The sequence below is a fragment of the Chaetura pelagica genome, unplaced genomic scaffold (assembly GCF_000747805.2).
Source record: "Chaetura pelagica isolate M959 unplaced genomic scaffold, ChaPel_1.0 scaffold117, whole genome shotgun sequence".
NCBI lineage: Eukaryota > Metazoa > Chordata > Aves > Apodiformes > Apodidae > Chaetura > Chaetura pelagica.
Window position 1 is genome coordinate 3,717,634 of NW_009954185.1, and position 25,783 is coordinate 3,743,416.

The 25,783-nt window shown below is 39.0% G+C and overlaps 2 protein-coding genes across 2 annotated transcripts in view; one reads left to right on the plus strand and one right to left on the minus strand.

Moving 5' to 3' along the window:
• Positions 1-8,231, plus strand: part of LOC104393505 (solute carrier organic anion transporter family member 1B3-like) — a 17,764-nt gene extending 9,533 nt beyond the window's left edge. The window contains exons 10-15 of the mRNA XM_010003008.1: positions 514-614; positions 1,354-1,516; positions 2,916-3,097; positions 4,349-4,413; positions 7,055-7,172; positions 8,015-8,231. Of these exons, the coding sequence (XP_010001310.1) occupies positions 514-614; positions 1,354-1,516; positions 2,916-3,097; positions 4,349-4,413; positions 7,055-7,172; positions 8,015-8,231 (846 nt within the window). The remainder of the gene's footprint in view (positions 1-513; positions 615-1,353; positions 1,517-2,915; positions 3,098-4,348; positions 4,414-7,054; positions 7,173-8,014) is intronic.
• A 9,175-nt stretch (positions 8,232-17,406) lies between these two features.
• LOC104393451 (solute carrier organic anion transporter family member 1C1-like) overlaps positions 17,407-25,783 on the minus strand; it is a 19,192-nt gene continuing 10,815 nt past the window's right edge. Inside the window, exons 9-14 of the mRNA XM_010002948.1 lie at positions 25,115-25,310; positions 22,630-22,795; positions 21,196-21,377; positions 19,695-19,759; positions 18,405-18,522; positions 17,407-17,629 (exon numbers count right to left, since the gene is read on the minus strand). Of these exons, the coding sequence (XP_010001250.1) occupies positions 17,407-17,629; positions 18,405-18,522; positions 19,695-19,759; positions 21,196-21,377; positions 22,630-22,795; positions 25,115-25,310 (950 nt within the window). The remainder of the gene's footprint in view (positions 17,630-18,404; positions 18,523-19,694; positions 19,760-21,195; positions 21,378-22,629; positions 22,796-25,114; positions 25,311-25,783) is intronic.

Here is a 25,783-nt window from a genome sequence, read left to right on the forward strand (position 1 = left end):
AGTATCCTATGAAGGGTGAGTATGAAATGAAGAAGAGTACATTTTTTTCTATAGCAGCAATAGTTAAAAAATATCCTGTAGCACCAAGGCTAAAAGAGGAACATGCTTTTGTATGCACTACTACACGTCACTGTGATAGGTTTTTTCTTGGTCAGCAGAGTCTACCAAAGTACAGCGTTGGTTAAAGATTAATTAGAAATACATTAGCAAAATTGCATCATTAAGGATGTGGGAGGTTTGGCAGTGTGGAGGGTCTTATTGCTGTTTCACACACCAAAAGCATCTCTACACCAAAAAACAGTATTCTAGCAAAGTGTATTCAGTAAAAGGGTCAAGCAGATGTAACAGAGAGCATTGGTAGCCTCTCCTGCACAGAGATGGAATGACTGCTAAACCCTCAGCCTGCTGTAAATCAGAATGAAGCTTTTATGCTTACCAGAGAGGCTCCCTCTCTCAGGAGAGAACCAGGGTTTAAAACTTACAGGCTGTCATTTTTTCTTGGAATGAATGCAGACACCAGTAGAGGGGATGTGTGCCAGGATCTGGCTGTCCAAGGGGCCCAGTGACCACACTAGCATACAGGTTGTCACTGCCCAAAGTCCCTCATGGCTACTGTGAACCTGTTTGCACCTCCCTGAAGATTTACCCACAGTTCAATATTTTGTCACTACAGTCAATTTATCAAGCCACACTGGTTCATAGCTGAAAAAGTAGAATTGGACAAGCAGGATGCCAAGGATGTTTGTATCTGTAGGAAGCTGAGGGCTAATTGTTGCTTGTTGTATACTCTGCAATGCGTTGGAGGAGCAGAGAATATGCTTAGTAAGCACTGAGATGAAAGACATGCATGGCAAGCACATAAGCTTAATTAACCCAGAAAAGAGAAGATGAGCAAAGACATTTGTCTTTGTTACAGATCTCAATAGGCTTCAGGAAAGGACTATTTTTTACTATCAAGACTGGGAAATAATTTTTATCAACAGCTACAGATGTACTTGATAAGACTGTTTTAGCTGTTGCTAGTTTTACCTTCAGTTAGGGGGAGCCTCGCTGCGATCTCAAAGCCTTTCAGCTTTCCCTCATTCTTTTCTCTCTACACCTGGCAGCTAAAAACAGTAGCAACATCATCATTTGTTTTAAATTCTTTATAATCTAGTAAATGCTTTAGTATTAGTGCCAGTAGGATGGAATCTCAAACAGGCAGATGACACTGGAGAGACCCAGCTATGAAAACATATGTACTGGGCATATGAGGTGGGTTTCAGGACAGCAACAATGTCACACAGAAGGGACTACACTGACCTTAGCATTGAATTAAAATTTTCTTACACCTATCTGATCTTAAATTCCAAGCAAACCCATTCCATACAATGAAAATTCCATATTTTCTGAGTGCAACTCTGATTGCAAATGTGCCTCCAATGTGTGGGACCCTGTGTGTGGAGACAACGGAATCACATACGTTTCAGCATGTCTAGCTGGGTGCAAGACTTCAGTGGGACATGGAAGGAACATGGTAAGACCCTTTTCCAGTCTCTGAGGTTTTTTACTAACTTATTTTCCATGTAACATTAGGGATTTAGTAGTATAATGGATTTAAGGAAAACCAAGGTTATCAAGGACCAGCCAGTAAAGTAGTTATGATTTCTGGCTACAAACAGCACAGAGACATAGAGATTTCTTTGAGATAACACATATTAAGCAAAACCCCCTAGCTCCATGTAGATATTAATCTTCATCTTTTGTTGATTGAAAACAAGAGGAGAAAACAAATAAAGCTAAGTGGTTTTATGTTCCCTGAAGGTTGTCCAGGGCTTGCCTCTCATAAACCTAATGTTGGCTGTCCTGAGGTTTTAGCCAGCAGTGGAAGTACACTGAGATAGCACAGGATCTACTCTGCTACTGATCATTAATGGCTAAATACGAAGAATTATTGGAAGAGAGGCAGCTTGTTTCCTCCCTGTGAGACTCTGGGATGGCAGGATATTGCTTAGTTTTCAGCTGACTGATTCCTGTTCCACATGGAATGATGGGGATAATGCATAAAGTCCCAGAGAGGCAGCTCCAGTCCATGGGTATAAACTTTCATCACAGTATGTTTTTCGCATGTTTTCTGATGTCAGATGATCACTGAGAAGACACATGGTCTGGACCTGTTTCTTGCACTAAGATAATTTTCTCTCCTACAGATTTTTCTTCGTGGCTGGTTTCTCTACTGTCTACAGTCATTCTCAAAAAGACATTATTTCCTTAAAATCGTAAGGTGGGAGGCAGGGAAGAAGGGCTCAGCACTGTCTGCTGCTATGAGGCTGCTGCCTCCCACACAAGTCTATCTCTATAGAGGTTAAGGTTTGTGGCCCAGAGTTCCCCTTACCTCAGCACATCCTCAAGCCACTTAAGCCCTGGTTAGAAACTATTTATTCTAAGCTATCAGTATGCCTTCAGCTGATCTACAGGGCTCCACATGAGCTGTGTCTTGACAGGCAGCTGCTGCTTACAGCTGTGAAGTACCTGGTGGATTAGTGTTAGCAGAGAGGGACCTGTGATCCAGGTTTTTTTTCACAGAGACAAGTCAGCTACCATGTGGTGTCAATTAGCACCAAAAAGCACTGATTGCTGAGTCTCGATTTTCCCCTTTGCCCTTCAGGGATACAAAAGCTGAGGCCAGCCTCACAGGTCCTGCAGGTAATCCAAACATCCTCCAAAAAGGGCTGCTGTCATGGATCGTCTCTTCTGAGACTGAGCACTGTTTGTGGGAAAGAAAAGAAGAAGCTGCTGGCCATTGCTTCAAGAAAGGAAATGAAATTAAATAGGAGTGGAATGCTTAGAAAGGCTTCAGGGCCCTGCCTGTGTCTGAAGGCAGGATTCCCCATAATGTGAGCAGTGCCCTACCAGATCTGCTTTGTGTCTTCCAGGTTTTCCGTAACTGCAGTTGTCTTGAAGCCAGTTCATGGACAGGAAATAACTCTGCCACCTTGGGGCAATGTCCAAAAAGTGAGGATTGTTCAAAGAAGTTCATTTATTATACAGTGATACAAGTCATAGGTGGCTTTTTTTATGCCTTGGGAGGCACCCCATCATATGTAATTATGTTTAGGTAAGTAAAACTAACGGTTCATCAAAGATTGAGACTTTCCAATAAGAGGATCAAAATTATGTTTAGGTTTCACTATTTCCCTTAGGAAAAGAAGACTCTCTTGCAGTATAACATGCTTTCTTTAATGAGTTTTGTCATTTCCCATTTGTTTGTAGCTGTTTTAGCATCTAACCTCACTTTGTTGCTGTCTATAAGTCAGTTTTAGTGTGTTGCTTCCAACTACTCCAAACTGGTTTCTTTTATGCCTGTCACATGCCCAGGTGTTCCAGAATGTCCTCTTTCTCTGCTTGGATACCCTGCCTGTATGGATTTTGAAAATGCCATATATTTGTCAGGATTTCTGGATAAGGGGCTGCCTTAACAGATTGTGGTTACCACTTGTCTGGAAATTCAGGACATCTGAGGACTCAGTCTGAGACTCCTGTGTTCATGTCTGTTGAGGTACACAGGTGCAAGTGTACCAGGAGGTGATTTGGAGCTATGTGTACAATTTAGCACATACTTTTCACTAAGCTCAAGAGAAACCTCACTCAGTAGAAAAATACATCAGTGGCAAATTTAATGGTAGTCCTAAGGGCATTATGTCATCCTAAATGAGTACAGAAAACAGAATGCCAACTCCCTTCCCTTCCTTATCTCTGTGAGATGTCTTTCCAAGTGTTGATCATGTCAATATTTGTAGGGAGATGGGGGAGGCTGGGTATATCATGGATTCAAGATTAGTGCTCATTTTGATGCTTGGGGTGTGGTTCCCCATGAAACAAATGAGCATGTTGCCAGATAGATTTGTGTACTTCAAGATGTGGCATTGTACAGAGGAGTGTCATTTGAGAACAAAAAGATGCCACACTAATGCAGTCACTTGCAATATTGTTGTCATAGGGTAATATGATATTTCCCATCAAGGGAGTAAGGTATATCCCATCAAGTAAGGAAAATGTATTCCAGAGAGTTAAGGCAGTTGGAGAGCCCATTTCAATAATATTCAGATAGACTGTGATTAGGACTTTAAAATTTTACTTTATGGTTACTGAATTGACTTCTCATGAGCTATGTGATGGAAAACAGTAGACTAATCCACATTTTTCATACCACTTAATTTATTTGCAGCAGACATAGGAAGCACTCTGATTTCAAAGCCTGACCATCTGTGTTTAAGAGTACTAAATTCAGGGCAATTAACAGCACTTGAATAGGCATGCCTAAGCACTAGGTAAGCATACATTTCATACGTGCCCCTTTTTCTTTCAGATGCGTTCACGCAGAGTTGAAATCTCTTGCAGTTGGTCTATACATGCTCGTTATGAGAGTGCTAGGTAAGATAAGTAATTTTGACTGAGATGCTTGCTTGTATGGATTTAAAATGCAACTACCACTTGTAAACCAGATGTTTCTGCAATAGATGTTGGATCTTGAGCTGTTATTGAAAATGCTGTTTGGTTTTGGTTGGTTTGTTGTTGTGGTTTGTTTTGGTTTTTTTTTTCCTGAAGGTCCAATATTCATTCAATTCTGAAAATCTCTGACCTGTTGTTTAAATTGTGTTGCAGTCTGGGAGCCTGGTGTTCCAAAATGGGAAGAATTCCTATGAAAAATTGAAGTATTACCTTGAATTTCTAAACAACACTACAAGGTTTCAAACTTATGATTGAACCAATGGCTCACTAAGGCACAATGTTGCAAGAAAGACTGAAAAGATATGATCTAGTAGGACTTTATTGATCAGTACTACAACTCTACTCATAGCAGTATAGTTGAAACTTCATGTTGAAACTCCACTTTCCTGGGAGATGACATCTTAGATTTCAATTCCCTTTAAGTGTGCTGTAAAGCTGTTTTTTCCCCTTTTTTATTTGAGAGTTGCTAATGAGATGGTTGATTAAGACACATAGGCAGGAAGGAAAACACCTCTCTGTTTCCTTTTGTTCTCTTTGTCAGTGGAATAGAAATGCCTGCATTTCAGAACTGCTAGAAAAAATATCTGAGAAGAGACAAGCCACACGGGTTTTCTATGAAGCCTAAAAAATCACCAGCTGCTTACAAAGGTGTACAATCAGAGCTAGATTAGGGCTGTAGTCTCTACTCAGGATTGTGATGGGACATTTTCAGATAGGACAGTGTATAAAAACTCTGTTTTCTGCTTTTCTTATCACATAATGAAGTGGCAGAATTTTCAGTACAAGCAATGCCAATGGGATTCTTGGAGATCTTTTGGCCATGGGGGAAAAAAGTAGAAAAAAGAAAGAAAGCATTATGAAAAAAGAACTGCCCCCTTTCTGTAGGCTTCTGCTTTAGCACATTGAGCCAGCATGTTCCTTTCACTGCAAGAAGGGTTAGAACCACTCTCATTGATTAAAAAAGCCGGCATGTACCTTCGTTCCCTAGGGAACATTCAAAGTGAGCATTTGTCCCATCATACCCTGACTTCCTGATTACAACACTGATTATCATAATAATATATGGCCTTTATAGACAGATTACTGTCTCAGACTCTCACAAGAGTCCCAGAGTAGAACAAGTTTAGTGTATACCTGCTTTTACAAAATAATTTCCTTTATATAAGAACACAGAATGTTCCTGTAGGAACAAACATGGTCCTATACACAGAAACCTGGATTCCTCTGAAGTTAATACCTATATTTGACCAAGGCTAGGATTTTGTCCCGTACCTGTCATGTTTTGCCGTGAAGCATAATCTCGTACCTGGCCAAGTCACACTAAGGACTTCAATTGCTTTACCTTCATTCAGGCAGAAGTGACTTACCAGCCAGTGTGTATAGTTAAGGCTATGCATTTTGCATAGAAGGGTGAACTCTGCATCAGTTTTGTGCTCCAAATGAGTTGCCAGTCCAGTTCTCCCTTGCAGGGTCTTAGCATGCACTGGGATCCAGTGGTGGCTCTCAGGGCTGCACTTGAGAAACCAATGTACATGACTACAAGCCTGGCCAAACCCTTCAGTCCACATTTCCTGGGGATGGTTCTTGGAGATCTTTTGGCCATGGGGGAAAAAAGTAGAAAAAAGAAAGAAAGCATTATGAAAAAAGAACTGCCCCCTTTCTGTAGGCTTCTGCTTTAGCACATTGAGCCAGCATGTTCCTTTCACTGCAAGAAGGGTTAGAACCACTCTCATTGATTAAAAAAGCTGGCATGTACCTTCGTTCCCTAGGGAACATTCAAAGTGAGCATTTGTCCCATCATACCCTGACTTCCTGATTACAACACTGATTATCATAATAATATATGGCCTTTATAGACAGATTACTGTCTCAGACTCTCACAAGAGTCCCAGAGTAGAACAAGTTTAGTGTATACCTGCTTTTACAAAATAATTTCCTTTATATAAGAACACAGAATGTTCCTGTAGGAACAAACATGGTCCTATACACAGAAACCTGGATTCCTCTGAAGTTAATACCTATATTTGACCAAGGCTAGGATTTTGTCCCGTACCTGTCATGTTTTGCCGTGAAGCATAAGCTCGTACCTGGCCAAGTCACACTAAGGACTTCAATTGCAATTGCTTTACCTTCATTCAGGCAGAAGTGACTTACCAGCCAGTGTGTATAGTTAAGGCTATGCATTTTGCATAGAAGGGTGAACTCTGCATCAGTTTTGTGCTCCAAATGAGTTGCCAGTCCAGTTCTCCCTTGCAGGGTCTTAGCATGCACTGGGATCCAGTGGTGGCTCTCAGGGCTGCACTTGAGAAACCAATGTACATGACTACAAGCCTGGCCAAACCCTTCAGTCCACATTTCCTGGGGATGGATGATCCTCAAAACACAGAGAGTGTCCCAGTTTATTGTTAGGCTGATAAAGGAAAGGAAAAAACTCCCCACAGTCCAATCCACCTATTCCCACTATTGAAGGATGTAAATTGCCACTAAGAAATTATAAAGCTGATTTCTAAAGAGATGTCTTTTCCTCTGATAGTTTGTGATACTTTTGCTTGCTTCCTCACAGCTGGGATTCCAGCACCAGTTTATTACGGTGCACTGATAGACAAGACCTGCTTGAAATGGGGAAGCACAAGCTGTGGGCAGCGAGGGGCTTGCAGGTTATATGACTCCAATGCATACAGGTAAGGAAAATTAGAGCACAAAAAAGCCTCATGCATTTCTTCTCTACAGACAGACATGCTTTTTCTGTTATACTGTAGTGTGAGAGGCCACTGATCAAAAATAATGGTCAAATACTAACTCTGGACTCATGTCAATACAGAATTTCTGACTTTGAGAAATCTTCAGATCAAATCTAAAACTCTTGGGGTTTTTTGGTATGCTTTTATGTTGTGCAAAAATAATTTAATATCAATTACAGAGATGTCTGGAATAAATTATTATCCTTTGAGTTAATTTAAAAGACCTAGGATTGTATTATTTACTATCAAGAGGAAAATTACCCAGATTTACCTAATTTGCAGGTAGTTTGTTCATACTGGCAAAAATAGTAACTTTGTGTATTGGCCACATTTGAGAGGAAAATAAATGAAAGAAAATCATACTGAGTAGCTGAAGTTACTGGTTAAACAGTGACACTATCCATTTCCAGGAGGAGTATTTCAGACATTTTTCTGTTTCACCCAGACCTTGGCCACTTCTGATGTGTTTTTTATTTCTACATACAATATCCCTGAAAAGCTAAGGCCTTAAAGTAACAAAAAATCTTCAGAAACAAAGGGAATATGATAGAAGTTATGCTCTGTAACTATATTCCTAAGATAATATTAGCAGTTCTTTAATGGAAGTTTTTAAAAATAAAAATGTGCAGTTTGTGGTAGCATTCACAAGAAATAACTTGTATTGTTTTTCAAAATGTTTTTTGGGTGTAGGTCTGTGATCCTAAAAAGCTATGAAAGTAATTTTCTTAAGTGTCTTTGAAAACTTCAATACCTGGCACTATCTCCTATGCTCTACCCCACAGGTATGTCTACCTTGGATTGTCAGCAGTGTTGAGAGGTCCTGCCTACTTGATTGCAATAGTGTTTTATATATTAGTAAAGAAACACTTTCAAAATAAGGACTCCAGGCCTGTAGAGAATGGAGGAAGAGAGGATACTCCTATGAACAGAGATGGTAATTGTGAGAACAAAGAACGTTTGCCAGGTTCTACTGATGCAGAGAATGAATCATGTATTTAGAAAGCCATTGGTGTCATGTGAATCTGGACATCTTATTTTAGATACAGCTTTCACAATGTAGTGAATAACTAAATAATAAATAATAACACTGTTTAGAAAGTAAAACTAATAGCAAACCTGTGATCAACAAGAAAAACTAACATGTAAGTATGAAAGTGCCTTAAGTGTACCTGGTTACCAATAACAGACAGACGTTACATGAACTGAACCAAACTCTCAACAGATAAAGGAAATATCCCTTAGCATTTCCTATAGACCCAGCCTGCAGTTTTTAAAGGGACCAAAGATGACTGCTGGCAGAACAGCCACATAGCAAAGGCCCACAAAACATGCTGGTGACACAGTTACACAGATCCCTGTGGCAAACTGCCACAGGAATGACAAGTCTAGGCTAACAGCAGCTTTCTGATTTCATCAAATTCAATCAGAACTCACAGTAAAACCAAAGCCTTTAAACTAAATGTTCCCACCCTTCCTAAGCGAATTATTGCAACAATTTTCCATCCAAGGAGCTTTTTGTCTTAGTTAAAAACAAAGAATTTTTCATAAAAGAACTGTTTGGGATTTTTAAATCTCACAGTTTTAGCATTTCACTTTAAACTTTTTCTTTTGTTTTGTTTTCGTCAAGTGGCTATGAAACATAAGAAATATTCTGAATTTCGTAGTGATGTTTTCGAAGCAAAAAGCATCCATAATATGGTGGTGGTTCTATTGCTATGCCAAATCCTGTCCAGCAGAGGACACTCAAGCAATAACATTACCCCTGTAACTACCGCAAATACTCTACATAGCGTCGCGTTCAGCCTTTAGCGTTCTGGGAGAAGTTCATCAGCAGGCAGGCAAAACACTCATCTGTGCTTTCATGCATCTTAAAATTTTCTTAAGTCTTTCACTCATATATTCGAAGTTGCTTTTGTGCATTTGCTGGTTTGTGCTCATCGTATTTGCTCACTCAGAGCTTGACAACATTTTTTTTTTACTTTAAATAAAAAGATATGTACTTGCAAAGCGTTTCACAGCAGGAATTGAATTCTCCAGTTTATACTTTAAAATAAATGCTAAAGGCTCAGTGGGATATGGTTAATAGACATGTTAGATGAAAAATAAAGTTCACAGAATAAAATGCTGAGTTGTTCTGAAATAAGTTTTGCCTGTCATGACAGTCACTTACTAGTGATTGCAGCAGCTGAAGGGAGGAGAATGGGACTTCTTTTCAAAAAGGAAGTGATATTTACTGGAGGCAGAGATTCCCCACCTAGCAAAACTGATGTGGTCTTGTCCTACAATTCCATTTGCAAATGCTTTAACATATCCAGATGCAGCCATAAGAATGACCTGTGGGACCTAAAGGAATGAACCACCTTACCTAACTGCTGAATTTGGGAGTTAGTTTTGGCAGGGAAAGTAATTGCATCTGTCTAGTACTGTTTGTCTTTCAGCTGCTTTGTGCAGATGGTACTCTCTTAACAAATCTTCGTGCATACATAATTTCCTATGGTTTCTTAAAAGCCAGGGGTTTGGGTGAGTTGTTTTTAATAAAAAATCTGTTTATTTCTGAAAGCATATTTTTTGTGACAAAACGTACCAGTTTTAAATGAAAACAAGAGCTAATTCCAGATAACAACAGATTATGAGAAATACACACAAGGAAACAACAATGCCAGCAAAAAAAAAGTGTTACAGCCTGTGGCAGATTAAGGAAGCTATTACTCCAGGCTCATGGATTCACGGAGGAGTGAATGTACTGGCCTTTTTGAACAGAGAGGAAAGCTGACACCAGAAGGTGAAAACCTGCTTCTTCAGAGGTTTTTCCCCTTTCTTTTGGAGAAGATGTTTCCAGCCAGAGCCAGGGCGCAAAGCCCAGCTGCCTTTGGGTGCCACCTCAGCTCATCACCCTACAAGCAACAAAGAGAGAAAGTGAGCAAGACTTTGGTTTGCTGCCAGCCTTGAAAAAATTGTGGTAATCCCTCTGTCACTAAAAAGCTGCAGCTGTAGGTCATGGATCTATGGTGGCAGCAGAGTAAAGAGGACAAATTATTTCATCTCAAAGTGCAATTCTGCAATTAAAAGATTGTATTGCAATTTTTGAGGGGAGAACTGCTGCTCAGGGAAAAGATGTGCTTGAATGTGTTTCAGCAATGATCTGTCACTGCAGCCATATGAAGTAAAATTAAGTGCCTACAACTACTTTTTTATCCACTGCTGTAAATATACCCTGAGCTCCCTTTGCTTAAGTCTTTGGAAAGGCAGGCTGATTTCCTTCAGGTGCCCCCCTTTACATACTGAAGTTTTGAACATCAGGAGCAATGTCTCTAAACCCAGAGAGGCACAGTTTATGACGCACAAAACTTGAAGATGTTGCAGTAACGTGGGTGGGGTGTGTGGGGGTGTGTGTGTGTGTGTAAGGGCTTGGTATTCTTCATGCATTTTCTTATTTTTTTCATCCTGGATAGGTGAGGTTTCTTGGCAAACAGTGTGCGTAAAAAGTTTTTGTCTTTCATGCATGCTTTCTGGAATTCCTTACTTTCACACTTGCAAAAGCTCCTTAGTTTCCAATTATTCATTTTTATTTTTATTTTTTCTTCTTCTTCTTGAAAACAGATTTTGAATAAGAGTTCAATAGCTGATTAATTTCTGAATCATCATTAATTTCAGCCCACTAGTCTTTTTTTAATCCTTATTATAATACATGGGATTTAAAGTTACTTGTTATTTTCATTGACTTTAGGAATGCATTGAGTTGGTTGAAAATAAGTATTTTGGAGGGTAAGTAATGCTTTTCCCATCCAAGCTTCATAACTGCCCTCATTCCAGCCCTGTTTGACAAATCCTCCAGGGCTATAAGAAGTTGAACAGCTAGTTCATAAGGTCATCCAAATATTAACAGGTCTAGAAGATACAGAGATAATGACAATGCTGATGCTACTTAACAAGGGATGCACTTTGCTAGCTTGCAATCAATTTGAACTTGCAATAAATGCAAACATTGACATTCACTGAAAAGCAATAGCAGACAATGCATTAGAACTAGTAGACTCCTGTTGTTACTAAGAAATTTCAAGAAGACTGAAGGTTTCAACAAATGTAAAACTGCAGAAGGAAACTGCCTTATCAACAGGTATTCATGGATGGGTGCACTGATATATGGGCAAACGTTCAAAATCAGAATAAAAATCTGTCAAATCAATATATGACCTAAATTATTTCCTCTCTTAAAACAGATTAATGGGTGAAAACAGTTATAATACAGTGCAGTGAATACATATGGGAAGCCTTTGCAAGACTGCTCTTCAGTGTTATTTTACAATTTGAATTAAGAGGGAAAAGAACAAAGACATGGGAATACAAGGAACAGGACTTATTACAGTAACCAGACTAAATTGTCTGTCCACCTTCTGACATTAACAAAGCAAAAATAACCCAGCCCAGTTGATCCAAAGAGGGTCCCTCTGGGTAGGGACTGCATGCACATCTAAGTTTGCTTGTGTTGATGCAGCAGTGGTTCCCTGCACTGTGCAATTTCAAATTGGAGAAGGAGAAAATCCTGCTAGGGAGTTACTCACCTACTTGCAATCACCTCTTCCCAACTTGCTGCAACTTACGATCTACAGTGGGAGTTCAATGACCAGCACTAGTTATTTTTGCTCCTTTCTGTCTCCAGTTTTTATCTCAGACAGTGTCTGCTGGGATCTACAGATAAAAAGAAATAATGGTATTTCCACTACAGTTTCCATCAGTGTATTCAGATACTAGATTAGTCTCCATCGATGCTATCTATTCAGAGGAGAATGGAGGAAAACTGAGCTATAGCTATTACATGACACGTAAACACTTGAATGATCTGACATAAGAAGAAATGTTTTGTATCTTCCAAAAGTTTACTAGAGGATCTGTTGCCCTCACACATGAACTCAAGGTAGACATTTTTTTAACACATAGAAGTTGAGCAGGAGTACCTTAGCATCTGGGATGATTGTATTTACTTTCTTGCTCTGCTACAGTCTTATTTCTTTAGGCAAGAAATGCAAGCTTGGGAATGATAGATAAAATAACATTTTCCAAAACACTTCTAAGACAGAATTTTGTCTTTCAAATTACTTTATAATGGCAATAACTTTATAATGGCAATCCCAAAGGATGCCAGCTCTAAAAATCTTAACTCACATTCAATAATGAAGCAGACCATGCAAGTGCTTTGAAAACATTTGTGTGACTTGCATCACAGTAAACATACAAGAAATGAAATGCTTCAGGAGATATTTTCTATTATAAAAATACATAGCCCCAAAAACTGTAATGTTATTTTCTTCTTTAATAGTTATTGAGTTGCTCGCTCATTCTGGATGAGCTTTCCATGTCTGGAAAAGATTGCAGCTTTTAAGTGGTTTGGAAACATGATTTTATCCGAAGTCTCCGCCCTTTTATCTCTTGACCCGAGAGTAATTTTTGCCTCGAGATAAAAGCTCTCCCAGAGGAAGTTTATCTTGAATTAGTTTAGCTTTGAATGACAGTAGTTATGAACAAATCTTTGCCTTCCAGCTTTCAGCACAGGGCCTTGCTTTCAGTCAAAACATTTTCCCAGAAACTGTAGTCAAGTTTGTACAGCCCATACAAAATTTTCTTCACCAACGTAATGGGTAGCAGATTAATATAGTCAGTCAAGTTCACTCAGATGTGACCATATCTTTGCTGCAGTGTAAATCTCATTTTTTTTGTATCTAGCCATTTTACTGAGGAAAATAAGGTCATGTATTTCCAGATTAAATCCAGTCAGGGATTGGTAAACACGTATTATCTTCAGAGAAGTTGAACCTGTTTGTGTGCTGGAACTAAAATGAAACTTTTAAAATTCCTAAACATTATAAGTTTAAATGGTTTTGAGATATCCTGATTTTATTTTCAAGAAATGCATTATTCAATGAGCCCAGTACTATTTTTTTTTTTTGAACGATGGGTATTAAGGCCTTTAAACTCAAAATTGTTACCTAAATTACCTAAAATAGAACTCTCCAAAAACAGAACTCTCGCTCTAAGTTAATTATTTTCTTTTGAATATGCAGATCAATACTTTTAAGCATGGATAAGAAATGTATTCACAGTCTCCCAAAGCCATTCTGTCCACAATGTAGATCTGGACAAAGAGATGGACACACACCTTATGACACATACAGCATGAATGCGTGTTTCCTATGGCCACTCTTCTCACCCATGGCTACACAAACACATAATTTTCCTTTTCTAAAAAGAAGTCTCTGCCAATGCAAAACACTTTCACATTACTACAGAGGGGGTCTCATGAAGGAGTCTGTCTGATTGTAAAATTCACGTGCACCTTTAAGCAAGATTTTTTAAGTTTTTAATTCTTGACCAACTTGAACTGGAATTTAGTTGCATTTTAGTAGCTCAGAAAAAAATATGTATTAAATAGAAAGTGAGATAATTAAGTAGCACTGGAGAAAATCAGATTATTTGGACCTATATTAACACTTTCACTTAGAAAGAACTCTGGCCATATTCCAAACAAGACATAGGCAAGAAAATTACATGTTCCATGGTGAAAAAATTGGTAGACTAAATCTGATGTTACCTTTCTTCTACATTGCTAAAATATATGGAATTCTTCAAATTCAATTTGACAGGTTGAAGTATTTTCTGTTTGTTCTGCAGCAGCTAGTACACCATTCCCAATTTATTTTTGTGCCAGGATAGACAGCACTTGTTGGTAACAAGGACACAAAACCCATAGGAGGGCTTTGTCTCTGTAGGGTACATGATCCTAACGTGTGCAGATAACAGTGGGTTTAGGGCTGCTGAGTTATTTTTCTCTTTGATAAACAACTAGAAAATATCATAAGAACAGGTAGTCATAGGTCATTGTGTCTGCTTGATTATATACCTAAAAGTACGGAAATGCCAAATAACTGCACTGTCTTCTAGGATAAGGTTCTATCTTCCTTAGTTATTCTGACACAAGGACTTTGATAATGCCAATAAAGGGCTTTTGGATTGCCTCAAACAAGAGTCAGGTAAACACAAGGCTCATGGCCTTAAATCTCCCCCAGTCTGATAAAAAAAATCACTGGTTTGGCAATTTCTTCACTTGTTTCAGTGAAACTGATATGATTTATGGCCCACCAGGTTGTCTACAATGATCCCTAGACTACCTGATTTGTCATCTTTATTCAAAAGTGTGCCTGACCTTGTGTAGTTGCAAATTTAAGTACCTTTCTTGGTTAACAATTTCTCTTACCACCTTAGAATACAACAGGTTTCCCTTTCTTCCCAGAAGATCTTCCAAGTGATGGATCTCAGAGATGTTAGGGTTAGCTCTGAGCATGCTGACATGGCTGCACGTTGCCCTACCACACAGTACAGACACCAGTGTTGATACTAGAATTAGTAATGTGGCTTTGCAGTCAAATGAGGCCTCTCAACAGAGTCCCAAGGGCCTTTTCACTTCTCATTTTGTTGAAACCTTGCCATTGCAGCAGGAGGAATCAAAAGGGAGAATGTCCTTATTTCTCCTCTATTGTGAGAGACAATACAATTTTTGGAAAATGCCATTCAATTGACCACCTATTTAACATTTTCCTATACTCTATGGTAGTTGCATACTGAAGAGCAAACTATTCCCTTGAAAGAACTTTTACTTGCTGTTCTGAGTGCTAAGGAGAGTGCTTAGACTTGCAGGCAAGCAACAGTACATGTTGAAAACATAGGTAAGTGATAAAACCTTGGAGTGTGGTATATTCTGAGCCAGAGGGTTATTTTTAATACCACCTGTGGCTGCACCTCAAATACTGTGTTCAGTTTTGGACCCCTTGCTACAAGAGGGACATGGAAGTGCTGGAGAGTGTCCAAAAAGCAACAAAGCTGGTAAAAAGTCTAGAGCACAAGTCTTAAGAGGAGCAGCTGAGGTAAGTGGAGTTGTTTAGCTTGGAGATGAGGCTGAGGGAGACCTTACAGCTCTCTGCAACTACGTGCAAGGAGGTTGTGTCAGGGAAGGTTTAGGTTGGATATATGGAAAAAATTCTTCACTGAAAGAGTTGTCAGGCACTGAAACTGGCTGCACTGGAAAGTGGTTAAGTCATCACCCTTGGAGGTATTTAAAAGGTGTGTAAATGTGGTACTTAGAGACAGGGTTTAGGGGTGGACTTTACAATGTCAGGTTTACAGTTGGACTCAATTTTAAAGGTCTTTTTCAATGAAAATAATTTCATGATCATGATGATTATTGATTTAGGACCGTTAGGAAGAATGATGTTAAGTCTTATTTATCTGCAAAAGCTCACTTTACTAAGTTGCACCTGGGGTAAATGGCAGGAAATGAATCATCAGATCTGGCCAGAATGTAATTTATATTCTGACATAAATTATCAAGGCTCCTTTGATAACACATTACCTCCTGGGAAAAATCAAGCAATAGGAGCAAAAGCTGTTTTCATCAAAAGACCTGTAATATAAATAAGAATGTACAGAATTAAATACCCAAACCACAGAAGTAGAAGGGAAATAATGTTAGTATGAGTCACCTGACTGAGTCTATATGCCTAGTGCAGAGCAGAAGTGCTTCTAGAACTGCCAATATATTTGTTCAATGTTAAAACACTTTGCAGAAAGAAAAAGGTGCACCATTATTTTCTTTGTGTAAAATTCCTGGGGTTTTTGGAACAATAATTTTTCTTTGATTATGTCTAGACCTAGACAAATTATTAGTATAATCTGTATTAGAGAAGTTTTCCTGTTCCTTATAACACATACTACTTCCTCACATCTGCTGGCAGCTTATAATAAGAGCTGTGATTGCAAAAGACAGTATCTAAAATATGCTTATCACTGTCTTTACCAGTAAAAAGCAAGCGACTCCATCGTCAAGGTCAGGATATGAAGAATTTGTTTTCAGTGAGTACCATGTCAACCCTTTTCCCACTCCTGTTCTTGCACCTACATGGGGCAGATGGTAGAAAAAGGGTCAGAAGATCATTTAATACTGAAAGTCCCTTTCTTTAGTCTTCTGATCTGTTGCTTTTTCAGATTAAAGAGTGGTAGGTTTTCTGTATCTTAGTGCAATGCTTTCTCCTATGTCCCAAATAAGTTTAAGATTAGAAAAGAAGGTTTGTTTTATAGCTTTAGGCTATAAAGACTTAGGGTTTCAGGGGGCAGAGTTACCCTTCAGAAAATAAAGTTAAAAGGCTGTGATGTCAGCAACAAAACCTACAATGAAATACCACACGTCATGCATTTTTAGAGACTTTTTTTTTTCCCAGTAATGACTGCTGGACTCCTTTATTAAAGTTTGTCTCTGGACCTAGCTCTCTGTGGAAAGCTGTGAATTCGCTTTCCACATTGTAGTTCAAGGCTTACTGGAGGTTCCTTAAACAAGAAAGGAAATGTAGATACATGTGGTGTAAATGTAGTGATCACGAGGATGAAAATGTAACACACACACACAAACACCCACACCCAAAAAATCAGACACTTAAACACCTATCACTTTATTGCATCAGTTCAGAGCAATTTCACTCAAACCCAACACTGAGATGTGCTGCAAAATTATCACACCACTTCCTGTTGTTTGCAATCCATTTTGATTGTTTAATATCTTCAAGCCAAACCCCAGAGTCACTGTGCAATTCTTGTTCTGAGGGTGATCACTGATGGCCCTGGGGCTCCCACCTGAGCGTGGGCTGTGGGACCCAGTCTGGAACTAGGAGCTGTGGTCATGAACCCCACAGCAAAGGCCATCAGAGCAACTGGGCAAGTGTCGCTCAATTAGCCATTTAGTCTGTAAGACTAAATACAGAGCGAGAGGACTTGAAATAAAGCCAGTGAAAACATGGAAAAGCAGTTCACCGTGGATTTCTTCTTTATAATTTTTCAATCACCATCAAATTTGTGACCCTTGAAAAGTTTTGGCTAGTCCTACTGTTGGTCCAGAAGGGGACTGAATGCAGAAGGACGGGAGAGTTCCCCGAAATAGTGAAAACATTTTGCCGTGATTATTTCGGATGAGGAGAGGAAGAAGATAGGATAAAGCAAATTAAAAGGCAGTGTTTCAAAGTTATGTTTTAACCCCCAAATTGTAAACTAACTGTTGAATTTAGTAATTAGACTCCTGTTGTGCTTAGAAAAACTGAAGCTTAGGTAGAGTTACGAAACAACCTTGTTTCTTCTTTTACATGTAAGTTTCCTCACTCTCCTCTGAGGTTCTTGCACCAGGAAGAATATCCTTTTTGTAGACAGTAGCTGGTTCTTTACTAGTTGATCTTTCTGTATTTTTAACATCTGTGATCTCTTTGCCATCTGATTTGAAGCGTTTCATTATTAAAACAGACAGCACTAGGTATAAGAGACAGCACCCTGCCCGCAGTCCTGCAATAAGGCCAAGATAGACATTTCTAGAAAAAAAGGTGACAAAATATATTTCTGTTAGTAAAGCTTGCCATTTGCAACTAAGATATCAAATACACTTCTGCAAAACCATCTTCTCAGCCAAATATCACTCCACATGTTGAGAAGTAACAGACAGAAAGCAAACCATCTCGTTACGTTTCACCCCAGGCAGGTTCTAATCAGGTCTTATACTCCTAGCAGAGATGCCTCCTATTTGAAGAGAGCTCCCATGCAGCAGACTGTATTTTAGGGCTGAGATGGGAGTAGCTGTGCCAGCCAGAGCTTCATCTGTTGTCCCAGTGTTCACCCAGCCCCTCACTGGCAGCATGCAGTGCTCCTGGCCATAGCTCTCCATGCACCACCATGAGTGGTGACTCATTTGGGTCCCTTCTCCAAACAGATTTTGCAAGGTGTATTATACATTAGGAAGCTGAGAAATGAGGGATGTTGGAAGACTCTCTTCAGTAATATACTTACTCCACAGTTGTTCAGTCTCCCACAAAGCCAAAGCGTTACAGAAATATTCAGTGCACTAAGGCTTCAAGAAAGGAACTAATTCTGGCAAGGTAAGGGAGTGTACTGCAGTGTCATACATCAGATTGAATAAAAATTATTTGTCTTATTTGACTACTAGGGGCTAGTCAAAATAAGGAGTTTTGGTGATTTTGGTACCCTATAAGTCTAGTGAAAATTGTGATGGCAAAGTGTACCTTGCTCATTGGTGCACGAAACTGCCCCAGAAAGCAAATTCCCAACCTCTTACTGAAGATTTCAGCTTACCTGAATGCTTTTGTGTCATATACCCGGCAAGATCCAGATCCTCCACAGCTTTTTATTCCCCATTTCAAGCATGTCTCATCTATCAAGGCTCCAAAGTAAATAGGGGCTGGAAGTCCTCCTGCAAGGGAAACTCTTCTTACAAGATCTCAGACATTTAAGATCTCAGAGTTTAATATCATGGTAAATAAATGAGGATATGAATCTCAGAGTTTCTGAATGATGGCTGCATGAAATGGGACTAAACATCCAGCTCCAGCTTTGAGATTCCAAGACTTGTGAAGATATTTAAGCAACTATCTAAAAGGACTTGAAAGGATGAAAGATTATAGCATTATTATATTAAGTGAGGGAAATGTTATCAATTCTACTTTAAAGGTATTTTTGTAAGAATTAAAACTTCTGTTGCTCAAAGAAATACTATAACCAACATTTATTTTTCAATCCCCAGTGTGTGTGGATTTTTATGTGCCACGGACAAATTAATATTTATGTATACTAATGTATCTGTGCAGCTATTACACAATAGTTTGTCATTAAAAATGGCTAGCTGAGCGCAGAGGGCTGAAATTAAGCACTTGCTCAAAATCAGAGTAATAAGTGCATTACTTTTCTAATACTGAAAAAATAATTGTAGACAGTCCTTATGTTTTAATATAATCAGTAGCTGTTTCAGGGATAATGTGCAGGTTTATGAAGAAGACTATTTTGTAAGAGCATAAGATAGATTCTCTGCAGTACTCAGCTGAAATATAGAGATTAGGAGAGAGAGCCAAACTACTAGCTGGTCCTGTCTTTGTGGGGAAGATCTCAAAAATCAGCAAGCAAGTGAAGATAATGCAAGGTTTCTTAGAGGAAGTGCAGACTACATGCCTGAAGACTGTAACAATTATTTGCTGCAGATAAACACAAGAAAGAAAATAATAGGCAGAATACATGTTAGCTCTAAGTGAAAAAAGGTCAGCAAAAGCGAGAATAGGTGTTAAGGATATGCAGACTGATCAAGCTCAGGTAGCTGTGTCCATGAATCAAAAAAAAGCCAACTCAAAAGTACAGTGTCATTTCCTTCCTTTGACTGATCCCTTTGTAGTATAGGAAAAAACCTGAAGAGATAAGCATAATATGCAATTACATAGCAGGAAACATGTAGCAAGTTTCTCCAAATGCAGAGTCTGTTTGCAAAGAAGATTTTTGGAAATTTTCTTTTCTCATCTGGAGCAGACACTGTGCTGGCTAGCTTTGTTCTCTCTCTTTGGCTACCTGCCTGAATCCCACAAAGAAATTAAGTTTTACCTAGTACTCTACCAACTAAAGTTTCAATCCCAACAGCAAAGGATTTCAGGTCTGGTGAAACAGATCTAAAAAGGAAAGGAAAATAGTGAATTGTTTTGGGGAACAATAGAGTAAAATAGCTATAGCCATTCTGTGAACATCTGCATGTGCCCCATTGCAAAAGTATTGTGGCTTACCTAGCATAGCCCACTGAAATGCTAATGGGAAACATTCACCAAAGTTAAAGTTCAGATGCAGAGCCTCCTATTTACTTCCGTGGATGAACTCTCATTGAACCAAATGGGACAATTTACAGAAACTGACCTTGAACCCAAGGAGAATGGATTGTAAAGACTTTTGGGAGAGAATGCATGGAAAAATTGAAGTGAATCAACCAAAGATAGGCACTTAATGTCCATAATTTATGCTCCAGGAAGCTGCATTGCTTTAAAAGGGGCTGTGCTGTGCAGTGGTGAACTGAGGGAACAAGGATGTGCAGTACTTACTAGCTACATGTGCGTAAAACCCACCTCTGCCTCTAACATTTTAGAGAGAGACAGCAAATGTGAGTTACCTGGCTAGAAAAGTGCCTCATTGCTATCAGTGGAAAAACAGCCTGTGTCCATCAGATGAACTGGAAGAATTCACAGTAAGCAGAAAGGAGTACTGAGCTGGCAGAGGGGCAGGAGGGAGGTTTGCTGTCTATGGCCAGTCTGCTTCCTGAACTAGAGTTTACACATCAGTGTATTGTCTCGTCAGGACTAAGGTGAAAGCCTTCTCATTATACTCTGTAGCATTCTGAAAACTTTGCCTAGCAAAGTTAGTCTTGTCCATAATCCAGGTATGTGGTAAGAATGGCTGCACTTAGAAATATTGCAGAAGAATCAGCAGGTTAGCACGGGGGGATCTAGTCACACGAACTGCTGAGTGTCGCAGTTCACTCGTGAGTGTGAGTAGAAAGAAACTTCCATGTGCAAGGCACAGAACATTGTATTTTCTTCTGGGTGTAAAACAGCAGTACTGCTTTACAACTGAAGGAATAAAATGTTAAAAATTGTTGCTGCTGACATAGTTCTGTTTATAAAGGCTTGACAAAAAATGGGAGTATCGGACTTCTCACAATACAGAAAACATTCTGAGGCAGTCAGGCTTAACAAAGGTGAATGTTTTTCTCTTGAGTAATGTGAATAGCATAGTCACCTCAGGTATGGATTAGTAAGGCATCTTATTTCAAGTTCATTGCTCTGTTAAAAATCTCCCTGTCATTGAAAGTGCAAACTATTGTTCAGGATCATCATGAGGCCCACCCATTTGATCACTAAAGTATCTGTCAGCTTTAACTTTGAATTAAATTAGTAGACAGGCTGTGCCTCTGATCAGAGATAGATTTCAGAGTACAGACAAATACTCAGGGCACCAATTTCATCAGCATGCCCTTCCTCAGAATAGGAATTAAATAGGAGAAACCATATTGTTTCTCTCTCCCCCAGCTTCATGGTCAAGGTAAGGTAAAATATTTCACCTAAACATAATCATGTATGTAGGAGTGCCTCCTAAGGCTAAAATAAATGCACATGCAGTCTGTAATGCTAAAAAATAGGGAAATGCTTTGGTACAGCTTTCTCTTTGGCATTGTCCCAAAATGGCAGAGGAATTGCCAAGTCCATGCCCTTGTCCTTCCACACAGCTGCAATTGTGAAACACCTGAAAGGAGAAGATGAGAATAATTTATTTAATCAGTATTCAGTGACACAGAACTATTTTAGTAACTAGATTTTCCACTCCCTGTGATAGACAGGTTGTTGTTTACACTGAAAGAACCTCTCTAATCATTCTTGTAAACTGATGGCCAAGTTCATTGGTATGCTGCTGCCACTCTGAGCTGCTCTGGAGACACAAAGCAACTGTGGCTCTAGTTTCAGCCATGACATTGCTAGGACAGAAGGTGCTCTGTGTATACTTAAAATGAATCAAAGGTATAAAGTTCAGATGTGAACTGTTATCCAACCATTCTGTTCAGGAATCCTATGAAGTAGGTGAGTAAAAATACAAATATAGAAGTGGATCTGACAAAGCAATCACGCATATCTATCATCAGGTATCTAAAACAGCATTTGGCACTGGATTGAGAGTGGGCCATTTCATAGCCTTTGAAGCCAGGAGGACACATGAGTTGGAAAGCCAATTCCCTCAAGTGAAGCAAAAAAATACTGCTGGAATGTTTGGATAGAAGTCTGAAAAAATTTGCCTGTTGTTTCCAGTGTTTTTACATGGAAACAATTCTGCTTCTGCCAGAAGATAAGCCACTTGCACATTCTGCAAACCTACTATTTTTAATGGTCTAGCTCAGGTAGAATTTTTTCAAGTCCTGGAAGTGGCTTTGCTGCTGAATGAAATGTCCAGATGTATAAATATAAATCTTGGCTGTAGGATTTAGAGTTACAATTTGTTTTTCTGAGCCATGGCAAGCAGACAATTGCAGTATGAGCTGGAACAATTTCTGAAACCAGCACTCACAATTTCATAAAATTTTACTGCACGTGAGTTGACACAATGGGATTTTGCTAGTATAACAATCAGACTAGTAAAGTTCTTTTAAAGCAAACCACTCTTAGCTGTTTTGTACCTACTCAGTAAGAGATCTGCTGAGAAATTTAACATCAAATTTATGGTCATCTTGCTGAGAAGAAAATAAATTACAAAAAAAAAACACAAACCCAAATTAAAAGCAGTCAAGAAATGTAAGTCAAGTCATGTCTCCCCTGAATATCTTACTTATGTCATCCCAACTTTTTAAGAAACCCTCCAAGCAACTTTGCATTCAGTCTCTACTACAAAGGTAAACCCTACAGAATGGACTTTTGTGTCTGCAGGATTTCTTAATCACAAAGCCAAAAAGTTAACAGATGGAGAAATCTAGCTATATGTATAATTGTTTATCCACCTCTATATTTACCATATTCTTGCCCATCCCGGTTGATGATTTACATCCTGCAAAGCAGGCTGTCATGTAAGTGATCCCATTATCCCCACATACAGGGTCCCACTGATCCAGCTTGCAGCCACAGTCAGCATTGCAACTGGCCATTAAATTGGTTTTGAGGGAAGAAAGATGTTTTGATCTGTAGGAAAACAGAAATAAAGAAAATAATTATTTAGTCTAATTATATAGTCAACCAAAATATCAGGGAGTAGGCAGGAAAAATATGGAGAAAGTGAAGAAAGCAACATGGACAGGTATCTGCTACCATCCAATAGACTGAAGTTATTGTATGGAGACTGTTAGTTTCAGCTAAAGCAAAGCTCTCTTGAGATTTTTCATCAAGCATTAATAAGGTGTTGTGGACTGTTCTCCACACATGATTATGGATTGTTGCTGAAAAGGCAACTAAATATTCTTGGCTGGGAGGGAATATTTGGTATTAATTCTTCATTTGAAAGCTCAACCCAAGAAAAAGAAAATCATACCTAAAATCTCCTATTACATGTAGAGCGGCCATGCATCTCCTTAGCAATAGGTATCACACTGTATCTGGGTGCTGGAAGCGGTGATATGAAACTACACACAGTTATAGCAGCAACATTTCCTTGACATATTTTTCACTGGATCAGAGCCTGTTGGAGGCAGTCAAAGTTGCACGAGCCTGAGTGGGAAGTGCTGTTTCTTTCTCAGCTCTGACAGAATTTAGCAGCAGCCCTGCACCTGGAACAGGCTTGAGCCCCATTTCTTATCAGATCTCATTTCTTGGTGTATATTATAATGGACATTCATAGTTTCCACCTTTACCAACATTTCTGTAGGAAACATGAAATTAAGGCCCTAATGAGCTAAACTAAGCAGTTAATTTTAAAAGTGGCCAGCGACTCTGAGAGTATATTAGCAGGGCTCAGCTTTCAAAAAGTGTTAGGATTCCCTCATCTGCAAATCACTGCTTTGAAGTCACTCACAATCTAAAGGGAAAAACATTCAAATTTTGCCTTTTCTTCCTCCCCACCTCTTAATCCAAAACACACCTCACAGGGGCTACGTTTCTTCTAAGTCTTTTAGAAGGGAAAATAACTGGGGGTTAGGCTAGTTAGGCTGTTGCTCATCTTCAAACTACAAATTGCTAAACAGGTAAAACAGTATGTGACTTGTTTAACCAGAAGAATAGTAGCACATGCAAAGTTCTCCTCTCTCAGTTCTCCTGGAGAAACTCATTATTTGCTGTCTTCATGTTTCTGCTTATTTTTAATTCACTCTACAGTATCAGATGTTGCCCTCAACCAGAGTTATCTCCACTGCACAAACCTCTCACATAATTTATGTAACTAACCTGAATGGTGAACTGAGTGTCAGGTTTGCCAAGACAACTTACATACTTCCATGAGCACAGGCTCAGTTTCAAAAAACAAAGAGCTGAATTTCTGTCTGAACTGCAAATCTAGCAAGCCCTGCTGGATTCAGTTTAATCCTTTAAAATCCCTTGAAATTTGTTGGGCCTGACTGAGCTAAATTTAAACAGTACACAATTGTGTCACTCTTCTGGGGTCAGCAAAATGCTCTCAAGAAGGCATGACCATGGTCCTGGTAAGGGAGGGGGAAACATTTGCTTGGGCTGCCCACATTCTTGTCATGACCACTTTCTACCTCACAGCTGAGAAAACGGACCCAGGCAGGTTGGCAACCAGAAATGAATGCAGACTGGTAACTCCCTATGCTGGTTGATAACTACTGATCTAGGAGATTGTCTTGTCTAGACAAAAAGCCATTGGGGGACCATAGGGAAGCCACTTCCAACACTCTTTACTTCCTATATGGTAGCTGGAGAACAGCTTTAAATTAAAACTTTGAAAAAGAATATTAAAATTCCTATTCCTTGTGATAGGTTTTCTATTAATTAGTAATTTGCTAGAATATAGAAGTATAGTCTCACTATCCAACAATTTAGAAAAAGAAATGTCCATTTTAAACAAAAAATTCAGAACAAAATTGGAGAATTTTGCTGATCCCCAACACAAGGTATCATTTTTTTATATGAAAATTATAAGACTGAGAAGTCTGTCCCAAAATCTAGGGTTTTCTTGTGTGCATCACCACCAAAGGAGAGGTACAATTATGTAATCACAGTAGCTTTACTGTAGCTGAAACCATCACTGATTGATACTAGCAGATGACCTGGTACATGCCAGTTTCATTGAAAAATCATTGTCTTTAAACAGCCACATAACAGATACTTCCTTCATGTAAAAGATATAACAATATGCTATAATAAATCAACAGAGCAGCCACAATTCAGAACTCCTCCAAATTCAAATCCAAATGTTCCCTAGAGTAGAAGGTTTGTAGTCCAGACAAGAGTGTGAGTAGAAGAATACAGGTATGTGCAACATGTTCAGCACAAGACAAGAAGCAACCACGACAAATGACACAATCAGCACAAACCCAATGGGATACAAACCCAGAGTAGGGTGCTGTCAAACCAGCCACCTGGAGCACCTCACAACTGCATGTAAAGTACAAGAGGTTTAACAAATATGCTACTATAAAGGTGATGCTTGCAAACTTTGTCATTTCAGTTAGGTGAAGTTTGAATTTCTTGATCAGAAAGCCTCCTAGAAACATCCCCAGGATTGTGATGGGTAAAAGTATCACACCTGCAAAAAGAAAGTACCAGAAATGTTAACTATTGTCATTTGCATTGGCCCATTTTAGAATAAATATTTGGTTCTTGTAGTTGCCAAAATAGCAAGCATTGACCTTTCTTCAGACAGATCCTTCAAGGTTCTAAGAATATTTGTTACCTTTAAGTAACTTTGCTTATTCCCTCATTTTCTTTCAAGCCATGTTATGAGTTTAAAAAGCTCAGTTCCTCCATATTCTTTACCTTCCTCTTATTATATTGTTTGTGTGCATACTGATATAATAAAACCCAGGCAGGTGCCTGTTAGAAACTGCATTGAAGATCACAAATGTCTCAGCTCCTGGGTACTTCACTAAAGTCAAACACTAAAGTTTAAAAAAAAATATTGAAAATGAAACACGAAAGGAAGCATTATCTGATTTTGCATTGGATTTCATGTTGCCCTGAGAGTGAATCATGTAAAGATTTGCAATTAGATTTAATCGG